Genomic DNA, 12,762 nt, shown 5'->3' with positions numbered 1-12,762 from the left:
ATATATATATATATATATATAAACTGAATCTACTGCTTACTAAATCAGGGAGGAGAAGAAAGAAGAATAGAGCTTCAGAAGGAGGGGGGCACTCTTTCCATACTCCATTCTTCAAGACCTTCAGGCACATTGAGGTGCTCCAGCTCTAAAGCCAAACAGTTTAGTGTAAGCTGTACCTGCCCTGAAGACAAGCAACCCCTTTCTCCACCCCTGCCCCCTTTCCTTTCCTCTTATTTCTTCTGCTATTCCTTTCCTTTTGATATACCTTCCTTTTCTTTCCTTCCTCTCATTTCTCTTTCTTTCATTTCCTATTTATTCGTTTGCTATCCCTCTTCTCTCTCGCTGTCTTTTTTTTTTTTTACATTTCCCTTTCCTTTCCTCCTCTTATCTCCTACCCTTGCTCATCTCCCTCTTTTCTTTCCTCTAATATTTGTACATCACCCAACACTGCTCTCTACCGATTCAGTCAAAACTTCCACACACATCGTCTTCGCCTCTTTTCCTTCCCCAGCCCTTCAGCATCATACAACAATGCCTCCAACTTTCTTTGTAATGGAGAATGTTTAATTCAACTTCACAAGTAAATGTGTGGGTACTGCCATAACTATGTATAATGCATATGTCCCGAGAATTATTTGAAGTTGTAAACAAGAGAAGGCTGAATTTGTAATGCATGTGCTCCAGGACTTAATCATGTCTTGCAGGTAGAGTGCACATATGCACACATGTACTTCTTGTGTTTGGCTTTGGTCAGGGGACAGAACAGCCCCGTCGCTTCACTACTCACTGTTTGAATTACTCGAAATTTCCCATTTGAATTCAATTGGGAAGGACTTGTTTGATCTTTTGCATGTAAGTTAGGGCTGACTCCCCGAGCAGCGAGAAGCTGTGTGAGGGAACATAATAGGGAACTCGGAGCCAGTAATGCTCACCTGTATGGATATTACCATGGCCCCTGGGGGTCAAGGTGGCAGGTGGCATATTCTCTGGTCAGATCCACTCTTTCTCTGTCAGGAATAAACATGCGGATTGGGGGATTTCTTCAAAGAGGAAGAAAGGGAGCTTGAGAGTCAATCAGTCAATGGGGTCACAACAAATCCCTGCTCTCATAACCACAGTTGGCAGACCAGGATCAGTCAAAGGCAGTAAATAAAGACAAACAATAAAATAGTTGGCATGATGCTTGAATAAAGCCCCTGACTTTAGATAAACCTCTGTGCCCCCCTTTAGGTATTGGATTTTAATATTCTTTTGAACTCCTCTCTCTTCGCTGGTGCAGTCAGAAATTTCATGACGCATTAGAATAGCATCTACTGTATGTGATTTTATATTGCATGAGACTCGCAGTTTGTGCAGCCAATCTCACCACCTGATTCAGAAATTGAGCTCTACCCATATCTAATTGTACAGAATAATAATTACAGTAAACACAGTTGAAAGTAGAACAAATTAAAATCATTTGAGACAGAGAACAAAGAGAAAGAAACACTGCAAATGTAACTTTGTTCTCATGACAAACAAACCTAACAAAGGTATCTGTGATTTGCATACCACCTGATCATCTTATTGCAGTGTTCAATAGTTTGATCCTTGGGTGCACTTCAGAGAAATGGGGTCTTACTAAATCCACCATAAAAGACCAACAATATTTACACCAAGTTAAGTAAATAAGATAAAGATGGTGAACTTGCCCCTCGCTAAATGCATTAGACGTGAACTCTCTTATCAGAGTCTCAGCACACGGACTGTTAAAAGATGGGTTTCTCGAGCTGGAAATGGTCTTTGTTACCCAATTAGTTTGCTGACGACCCCGTGGTATAATATTCCTGCTTTGACAGCCTCATACACATCCATCTAATGAGGCACTGCTGGACCACCATGGAGCGAATGGACACTGTCCAGACCTTCATCTCCTCCAGCACCTATCAGCTTTCTTATCTTCAATGCTAACCTTTTTTTTTGTCAGAAGACTTGATTTTTTTCTGCTTGGGTGTTCATCCGTCCAGAGTCATTCTGACAAGGCTTTGTCTTTGGTAGGCCCTGAGCCAACTAGGCTGAGGATCAGAGGGCTAAGGCCAGGACAGGGGACAGCAAGGACTTATCAAGGTCTACCAGCAGGGGTTTGCCTCCCAGTAGGTTACCAATCCTTCTTTTTCTGAAGGAGGTGAAGCAAGCAAAGCCTCTATGCTTCTCCACTTCTCTCTCCAATGTGACCAAAAAGGAAATAGGGGAGGGAAATTGGTGAATTTCTAAGAGTGACAATGTAGAAAGCTCTTTGCTGTAAATAATATATGATGTTGGAGATGTTTTCTCATTTCCTCACTTTCTAACTTCAAAACATGGGGAACTCTTAATCTTTAAAACTTCCTTTAGAAGAGATGATAAGAATGGCTTTATATTTCTACAATCACAGCTAATAGAGGGATCAGTCAGTCATCTACAGCTACCACAAACCCCTGCTCTGAACTAACTATGTGCTGGAATACCAAGAGACCTATCGGGTGCTAGCAAATGGAAACAATCGAGGATTATCTCCGCCACTTTTCAGGAAAGTTATTTCAACATATCACAAGTGCAGCCATGACAGTGACAGATGGCAAAGCAGCTGGCACCACTCAACTTTGTTTCACTTTTCTTTCTTTTTACTTCTTCTTCTTCTTCTTCCACTTGCGCCTTTGCTGCAATGGAGGTCTGTTGTGTATTGAAGTGTTGGATAATCATTCATTTGGGAAGACATATTGCATACTGTAAAACAAGTCGATATGTGTGAAGCCAGGGAGTTCTGAGCTTGACTATTGTTGCCTGTCAGACTAACATTCTGTAAAGACTGAAACCTAGCTCTGCTGATTTATTTGTAAGGTATATCGCTGCTAAAGAAGCATCTCCACAAATCTGCTACGAGGAAGCAGTCATTCAGATTCATAAAACTGTTGAGATAAGTGTGTAAGTGATAGTGTGTGACTTGTTTAAGTGTTATGCTATCCCAAATGGAACAGTTGTTCATGAATGTTAATGTTCATATCAAGCTGTTTGTGCGTGTTTATGATATACAGAAAACATAAGCATGCAGATACTACATCTCTTCTGTGTGACAGTTTGCTATCCAGACTGTGTCGCTCCCTGATGGGCCACAGACAGACAGACAGAGTGTTGTGATGAGGACACCCAGCTTCACCCTTAAGCCCTGTGGGTGTCAAAAGTGCCTCCCCCCCAGGACCTGGAGCCTGGCTGAGGCTTTCAGCCATCGCCAGGCCTGTTTAAGCGATGTTTGAGCACAGTGCTGCCTGTCTGTCTATTACAGTAGAATGGCCACATCTCCAATGTCTGTGAGGTTGGAGTCCTATCATTACAGGCGCATGAGCAATGTTTCTTAAGTGTGAAATCTGCACAATAATGCACATTCATCTTTATCTAGATCTGTCTGCCACAGAGATAAATAAATGACTGAAGAAAGGCAGTTTTAGTTTTTGTAAATGATCTCAAGTAAATAATAAAACAAGTGACAGGATTGAAAATATTAACAATGGATGTCTCAGGATGTCTTCAACACATGTACAGTAACTACATTTTCAATCTATAAATCTGTGTGCACTGCAAGACTTTACAGCAAAAACAAGGGGAAAAGGCAGTTTTGTAGTTTAATCTATATAATTACACTGTGTTTTAAAAGTTCATCATTTGATTTTTTTTCTTATATAAAATCTGAAAATCTGAGGAGTAAACAGTAACTACAGCTGTCTGAAGTTGCTTTTATTACATTGTGATGAAAGCAAAAGCGGTAGATGGAGGAGGGGGTGCCAAAAACCACAGAAACACAGTGTGTTGAATTTGCTTTGCTTATCTGTTTTGAGGAGACAGAGAAAAGCTTTGATCTTCGTGATATGAGCAACAGGATTTATGAGAAATATGGTCTTAATTTTGAGATAAATACTGCTACTATCACCCCCAAACATGGTTTAAGTTTCAGTACCGTTTGCTGTAATTATAACACAAAAAAAATCATTGATATAAATACTTATTATTCAAAAATCTTCAAAACAGTCCAAACAACTTCTGAACCAGAAATCCAACGAATTGTGTGTTCTGGATTTTGATCTTGTCACTGTATCCTTGGCATGTTTGAGGAAACCATGCAGCCATTACAGTGAGCACAAAGCAAATCAGTGAGTCCTGCTCTGCTTATCAGGGGACCTGCCATATCAGTTTGGGTAGTAGTGTTGTGATGTAAGGACAGCAAAATGTCAGGTTCACTTGTAGATCAAGTCAACCATGCATTATCTCCCAAACAGTGGAGCTCAGCTGTGGCCATAATAGCTCTGACTAGCTGACTGACTGAGTGCTTCATGGCTAATACGTGGAGATGTGGGCGGCAATGAGTTCCAGCCATGCTCACAGAAACTTTGAGAGTGCAGGCTTGGGGAATAAATGTAAATAGCAATTTTAAAAAAACAATGATTGTGGACCTGCACAGCCTGCAATCCACTCTCCATCTGACTCACAAACAGACGTCAATGTCATGTTGATCTGTGCTAAAAAAGCCCACACTGGAAAGGCCACTTCAGTAGAATCTGCTTGGATGTTTCCCGCTACTGATGTAAGAACATGAAAACCATCGATAATTCCATCGATAAATATATGGATGACATTGAGCAAGGCGAAGCAGTCCAGATAATTACCATTTTACCCATCTGAAGGGACCCCAGCCCTGATATTGGTTTAAACCCAAGAAATAATTGATGCATGCAATCACAAATTGGTTCTCCGCCTAAAATTTGGGCCCATTATTTCATTAGATGAAGCCACATTCTTTGTGCCAAAATTATTTGTGTGTCCAACAGAGAAATTCAAATCCTGTTAGTCCTGATAATGTGTGGCGTTTTCAAACCATATCCAAGACAGTGTGACTTACAGATAGAAAGCACAGGCCACCATTAAATGCAAACATAAATCAAAATGTTCGGACTTGATTTTTTTTTTTTTTTTGTGTGTATGTGTAATGGTTTGTTTGCTTATGTGCATGCATATTTCAGGCTGTGTGTGTCTATGCTTGTGTGTCATTTAGCAGCTATGCTACAGAGAGGTCCTATCCTGGGGTGCCTTCTTGCATATGTAATTGGATGTTACTGTAAATAATTGCCTGGGCATGTGCCAGTGTGATGATGGTGATGATTTGTGTGTGTGTCGGCTCATGTGTGACTGTATGTGTGTGTATCATTCTGTATGTCTGTGTGAGTCTGTACGTATGTGTGTGTGTGTGTGTGTGCGAGCGCATCTGCCCCATCCGTACTCCACTCTCAAGTCCCACTGATTCTCCTTTCCAGCCATGTTGAATCCTCTTTTCCTTATCAGGCGAGCCCAGGCCTGCATCAGGCTCTCCTTGCTATGACAGAGGCTACAACAATAGGCCTGCGATACCGCTGCTTAGCGCTGCGTTTCGGAGGGGAAACCTGCCACGGGCGCAGATTAACTACAACACACACACACACAAAATAGATTGCAGCCTCCAAAACAAAACATTTTTCAGAATGCCTCCTCTTGATTAATGAAGCAATGACAAGAAGAAAAATATAATTTCTGAAACAGAAAAATCCGCCACCACTTGTTAAAGTTTAGGGGTAGCTAACAATAAACATATTGGAGGGAGAGGGTGGGCAAAAGGGGTGAGATAAATGGCTTGAGTGATGGGCTGAATAATTTCTGGAGCATTTTTTGGTTGCACAGGCCCATATTCCTACCCTTGTACTAAATTACACAATAATCACACTCCATCGGTTGACAGCCTCTGCCTCTCTCTCTGTCCCAGGTGAAAATTAGGACAGTATCTTGACATTTTCGCTCTTCTGTAGTCTACAAGCTAAAGCTCTCTGTTCGCAGCTAAAAGCAGCACACAGTCTGTGTACGCAAGGCTGAAGCGCTCACACACGCTCTCACACACACACACAGACACTACAGTATGACCCGAAACAAACGCTGCACATACAGTCATACAGTCAAAAACACGAACACATTGTGCACATGTGGGCATTTAGCTGTGTTCTCACACACGGTTTAGTATAAATGTGAATTATTTACCCTCTTCTGGTGTAAAAAGAATTCATAAAGGGTTCATTTTATATCTTAAACAATTAGACAAACATGTAACAGAGGTTGTCTTTCTCTCCATACTTCACATGTTATTTCTCCACTGCCAACACACTAGATATCCTACCTATTCTTAGATACTAGCAAAATCTAACACAGTATCATTATGGTTATGAGGGCTTATGACACACGGGTAATATTATAATATTGTGTTAAGACTAAATTGGTTATTATATTCGTTTAGCCTATAGCGCTTATTGACTTTTACCACGTCCTTCCAAATCATTGCCTTTGTATCAGGACCTTTGTATGAAAAAGAGATTACAGTAGCAGATTTGTTTTATCATAAACCTGTGCTCACAGCAAAATTCGCTAATGTAAAACAAGTAAATTAAGATAGAAGTCAAGATTGAAAAATGCCTTAGAGATCTTAATCTGGAATTAAGCAAGTCATATGCATTACAATTAGCATGTAATTTGCACTAAAAGGCCCTCAAAACACACGAAGACCAGAATTCTATTGAATCCAGACTCATTACAGTGCACCTTGACTAAGCCCCAGTAATTAGCATTGGTAAGGCATTGTACAAGAGGCGGCAACACCCTCATCAACACACATTTACAACAGAGCTCTAAATCTGCTGCTCATTAATAGCTTGCCTCCCAATCAATTATTAACACCTACAATGGAAGCCAGGCTCACCGGGGCCAGGCCTCTTACTCCAGGCAAACCGTGGGCCACCCTCTCCTCTCGGTTCTGTCCAGCATAGGTAATTACCGCTTTTAAAGACACCTGCTACTCAATAGCTTCGACCCAGACTGTTAATTTAGCCCCTCGATTGCAGACATTTATGTCTGAGTGTCACTATTAATTTGCGTTAATTTGGAGAGTGCGAGGAATCCGGACGGAGGCGTTGTCGGCAGCCGGCTGAATGTGCTCGTCGCTCACCTGCGCCGGGGCTGCGGCTGTAATTGGAGTCTAATGGTCTGATTGATCAGTGAGAGAAGTGAGGGATGAGACGGTGCTCTGGCAGCTCCATCAGTCAGACAGAGAGGAGAGAGGAGAGGAGGAAGAGGAACAGAGCAGAGAAATCAGGCTGACAACAGTAGCACAATGCCAAGTCTTGGTTGTTTTTATTCTTTCAAATTTTTTCTCTCTCTTATTTTCATTTTGTCTTGCCGTCTGTTACTTGCTTTTCCCTTCTTTGCCTTCCTCACCTTTGCCTCACTCGCTACAAAGTGTTCTGACCCTGTCAAGTTACTTCAGACTCCGGTCTCTGTCTTTTAATCTAGTTGAAAGCTTTCCATTTCTCCGATTGAGCTACGTCCTGTTAAAAAAATATAACATGTGGAACTTATTTAGCTTATATGTCGTCCAAGAATGATAAAGAAGGTATAAAAATGCCACAGTACATCCAGGGATATGAGCTGTCCATGCAGCGAAAGTGATTGTGTTAACAGGTCTGCAACAGCAATAACTATAACTCCAGTCCCTCATGCCAAGCTGAGCCCTGGGGTCTACAGACCTGCCACGGCCGACCCATCAGCTGTGAAATCTGCTTTCCTCTTTGATAAACGGTCGAGATGTGACCCTATCTCTGTCCTGCAGATGCCCAGATTTCCTGTCATGCTTTTTTCCCCTCTGTTTTTTCCTGTTTCCTCTCTCTCTCTCTCTCTCTCTCTCTCTTTCTCTCTCCACACACTCTCTTGCTCTCCTTTCATTCTTTCTTTTTCAAGCTTTATACCTCTCTTTCCAGGCCTGCCTGGACAACTGCACGTAACGCACCACTCGCCATTCTTTCTCAGCATCATCCATCACTGCGGTCAGCTACTGAGGCCTGTCGTCCACCAGCAGCCTCCCCACATCAGCCCCCACATATAGCTAGGCCAGCTCCAGCTTTTGCTCCCATTTGCTACCTCTAGGGACCAGTAACCCTCCCCACCTTCCATTCTTACCCACCTCTCCATCAGAATCCACTGGACTACTCCCCAGACACCATCCAGACCTTACTCCTAAATGGCTCTGCGTGTGCCAAAGTGCTACTCCTGTCCAGTTTAATGCTTAAATTCACTGTATTTTCATTATTTACTGTAAGCCACTTTAAGGAGTCATCACACTTTAGTCCTTCTCTGGGCACGATGCCAAGGATTGAGAAACGGAGGTACGTGGCGCCTCGACAAAAATAGCTTGACCTCTAAAAAGTCATATCTTAAATGACGTGTCTGGATGAAGGGATAATATATGTTTGATTTCAGAGAGGGCATATCAATATCTCACCAGCGGGTCATGTGCTTCGAGCATGAGAGAGGTGTCACTCCTGCCATACACCTGGCTTCCTTCGGGTAATGCATTCACCTCTATGGTTTCAAAAAAATCTGAGAGGGTAAAAGGAGATTTAATAGTCTGTGGAGGTCACACTTCATAAGAATGAGTGAGAGTGCCTCCTAGCTGAGGTAGAGACCCATGAAGCAATGAGCCTTTATTTCTACCTCAAACGCTTTCTACTGCCTTCTGACCCCGCTCTGCAGCACTGACATGCATCAAAACTAGCCAGGCCTTTTTTCTTCTCTTTCTTCTTCTTCTTCTTCTTCTTTCTCTCCTCACACTCACATTTGTTATTTCGACTTTTCCCCTTTTCCCTCTCCAGGTGAGGCATCAGGGTTTGTTCCTGTCTTGATGTGTCAGTGCTTGAAGATTTGCACAACTCCCTCGCCTCCCTCTGAAACAACTGAGATAAATGCAGCACCACATTAGGGATGTTGCCAGTGGCTGCATGTTTAACTAGGCAACAGCTCAATAACTAGAAGTTTGATTAAGAAAAAAAGAAAAGAAAGAAAGGAAACGATGCTACTGTAAATTAGGTGATTCCCTGGTGATGTGCAAAACTACAAGAGTTTCTGGCTTATTCTGCGTCTACGAAACAAAGTAAAAAGTTAAGCTGAACCCTAAAAGGAGGCTCAGTAAAACAAAACATGCCAGCTGGGTTGACCTAGCCTTTAATGAGAGATAGTGAGAAGCTGCTAACAGCCAGTATCCTATTTGAGAGATGAAACTTAGCAGAGGAGGGGGGCAAGCAGCAAAGCATTGAAAGGGCCCCCGGGAGAATAGACACACATGAGATCCTTAAAGGCAATATGCCAAAGCTTCTTCCACTGCTTTTAATTGCGAGGGAGGTTTGGCATATTCTGTAACCCCTCCACAGCCTATTACAGGTGATGACCAGCACCTGCTCACTTAAGAAAAAAGACAAAACCTGCGGAGGGTCTAGAAAGTAGCAATGAATTCCTCAGAGGGCAGTTAGTTAAGAACATATCACTCTTGCCAAGAGCAACAATCAGTTTGTGTATCTAGTTCAGCAGGAAGTGTGATGAATTTATAAAGTTTGTATCTACTGAAAGCACCCCAGCAACAAAGATGTTTTATATGACATCACTTAGGGAGTCGAAGGGTCATTTGAGGGACAGCTGAAGGTTGGTTTTGGATGCCTTTCAGGGAAATTCATGCAGAGATAGCAGGAGAAATATATGAGTGAGTGTGTTACTTTGGAAGGCAACTTGAGGTGTTGCTCTGTCAAATCACTTTTCTGCCCAAGGATAACTGGCTTTACCCTGAGAGAAGCCATATTTCATGGCTATAATACGGCCTGAGTTATTTAAAGCCACTGATGACTTCAAAACCATGAGGGGAGCTTAGAAAACAGTCGAAACTGCTCCGAAAATGATTTAATAAAGTTATGTGTTCAAGGAATCTGGAGAAAACGAGGAGAGGGCCAAAAAATCCTCTTGGACTTTTCCGTATGTTTCCTAACAGGATGAATGTGAGCTTGGTTACAATTTTAATAAGAATTTCTTAATTAATCCAAATGCAGAGTGGAATATCAAACCCGGGGAGGACTTGTCACTTCACCAGAGCAGCAGGTCAACACGAGCCTCTGCTGGGATCTTTGAAACAAGAGATATAAAGCCGCTGTGTGCAGGGTAACATCAAAAATAATGGAATATGACTTCACTCAATTGAAGCCTGGACTGAGCTCAAAATCCACCAATTAAAGTGTTTTGTCATAAAATATGCAGATTAAATGGTTAAAATTGATGCACTTCAAAGGCTTTTGTTGGGGGCCAGTTGGATTCCAGAAGAGTCACCTCAATAGGTTTGAATGTCGTGGGAATTGCCATTAATATGGTCTTTAGATGTAAGACTTTCCGGTAATCATGTTTCCATGGCTGCTAAAAGCAAAGACTGACCAAGAAAAGTGATCTGACTGCAGGTTTTAATGATCCCTTTAGTCCAGACAACAAACACGTTTTAATAAGGCACACTTTATACAGGGGTTATACGTTGTAAGTAATAGCTTGATAATGATTTATAAATCAATTATTGATATTTTCCATATCTGCAGCAGGTCATTAATAAAAATATCACTTGGGTTTTCAGTTGATTTTGACCACTTACCTTCTGACAAAATGCCTCACACCATTAAGAGCAAAATCCATTAATTAGAAAGTAGTTTCAGCGAATCTAAAAGCTTATAATTATATACTATCCAATAAAGCACACTGACCTTTGTATGTTGGCTGTTACTTTAAATCCTACATACCAAACAATTTGAGTTCAGTCTGGACAAGACAAGATATTTTTATTGGCCTGCTACATATTTCTGATCAGATACTGCCAAATCCAAGATTCTTATCGTGCAACAATAAATCTGTGGCTATAAATCTCTGATCTCATTTTGATTATTCATCAAATAATTCTCTCTTCACTTCCTTTCTCTCAGTTCAGTACAGCTTGGAGAAGCAAAGCTTTAAATAAGTTGAGATGGAACCACATTGTACCTTCTTTAGCTTCTTTATGTTGGCTGCCACTTTGTTTCAGGATTGATTTTAAAATGTTTAAAGCATTGTTTGGACAGGCACATAGCTACATCTGTTAAGTCCATATGAGCCTATACTGAGATCAGTGGTTTCTTAGCTGTCTCAGAGTTGAAGCTAAAGATCGGATTCAATGTGTCAGATTCAATTTATTTAATCTTGGTCTTCTTACAGTAAATAACTCCCTCTTATTCATTGTATCCAGTTATTCTGTCTTGTTCATTTCACAAATGTGGTTGGTTAATTTTAGAAAGTGTCACCCAAATTTTCCAAATGATACAGAAGTTGACCAAAAACAAGGACATACCAGTGCAGTGCTCTCAGTGCTCATCTCAATCTTCCCCTCAAAAGGTCCCCATGTTGTCCCCACGGGAAGCTGCTGCCGGCTGTGGATCCGACGCTCGCCGTCTTTAAGGAACGCATCCAGCTCTCCTAAAAACACACCAGAAACCCAAAGCAGTCAGCCGTGGCGCTCTATATAGCACACAAGTTCCACATCAAATCACAGTGACATTCATTCATTGTCCTTTCCCCCTTAAAACCTACATGTGCAATCACATATTGCCTCAAAGCTCCGCAGTAAGCAGTGAAGGTTAAAGCCGAGCAGTTTCAGAATGGATAAGCAAATCAAGCAAGCATCCATCTGATGGTGTTCCTCAGACACATGGCGCGCTAACCTTACTTGAAAGGTGTCTTGTGTTGAGATAATCTCTGTGAGACAGTGCAGGCTCGCTGGCTTGCAAGAGCAGCTAGTGGCAGGCCTATTTCTGTTGTTCCAGGAAGGCTGGGCCCTTGTTAGTGCTGCACAGAGCTCCAGTTAATTAACAGTGAAACCGGATAGCACTGTTAGAACGACCAGTGCTCACCTCCCTGACACCCCCCACTATCTTATCTCTTAGATTCAGAGTACTTTTTCTGGATGGTGATTAATCAAATAGTTATGATAATCCCCATGGCAGGCCGTGACATAGTTTACTGAAGAGGATGTTTGTGTACGTGTGTCTGCGTGCATGTGTCCATGTGTGTGCGTGGCAGGGAAAGTATGCAGCTCTCAACTGTACATTTCCGAGTGGTTGCCTTGACAACCTTAAGAAGTCTTTTAAGAGGAAGTGTGACGATTCAGACATCTGTAGCTACAAGTTCTATCTGATTCTGTAAACTTTCTGGACACAAACTCAAACAAAGGACATTTTTTATCAGGGTTTAGTCATCTGAAGCTTTCTTTATATAAAGGACTGAAGCTGCCACCTACGTCGTCGGGCAAAAAAAACATAATGTATTATTATTCAAACAAACTCTACATGAGTTGTTAACATTGTGTCTTTTAACCTATTTGTTCACACATGTGGCTAATAAGTATTCGGGGCATTCGGTTCATGGTGAATGGGCTGAAGTGATCACTGAACTTTCTGATGCATACGTGGTATAATGACCTATTCAGCCCTGGTCCACTGTGTAAATATCAGCCGTGTATCTGCGGCACGCTATTGTGTCCCTCTGTTGTGCTGGTATGGAAATGTGCGCTTATGTGCTCCTTTGCATGCATAAACATGATTGAAACATCAGCCTAGTGCTATTACCCGCTACAAATGACACCTTGTTGATCATATACTCATCAGTGGTGGTCACCCCGGTAACAATAAAAAGCTAAATGTCACCCATAATAAAATTCACTTGTTTTTGATCACGTCTTTGTTAAAGGTGCAGACAGAATCTCTGCAACACAAACACATGGTCTAAACATTAAGATATATTTTGGAGAAAATACAAGCATGGTTTTAGAATAGTCCTAAAAACGAGATAATCTGG

At 41.7% G+C, this 12,762-nt stretch overlaps 1 protein-coding gene across 2 annotated transcripts in view; it reads right to left on the bottom strand.

Moving 5' to 3' along the window:
- Positions 1-12,762, bottom strand: part of zfpm2a (zinc finger protein, FOG family member 2a) — a 114,480-nt gene that overhangs the window by 48,669 nt on the left and 53,049 nt on the right. For both annotated transcript variants that reach the window (XM_019256594.2, XM_019256593.2), the window contains exon 4: positions 11,261-11,385. In XM_019256594.2, the coding sequence (XP_019112139.1) occupies positions 11,261-11,385 (125 nt within the window). The remainder of the gene's footprint in view (positions 1-11,260; positions 11,386-12,762) is intronic.

Source organism: Larimichthys crocea, chromosome XIII (assembly GCF_000972845.2).
Source record: "Larimichthys crocea isolate SSNF chromosome XIII, L_crocea_2.0, whole genome shotgun sequence".
NCBI lineage: Eukaryota > Metazoa > Chordata > Actinopteri > Sciaenidae > Larimichthys > Larimichthys crocea.
This window is presented reverse-complemented; position numbering and strand designations above follow the sequence as displayed.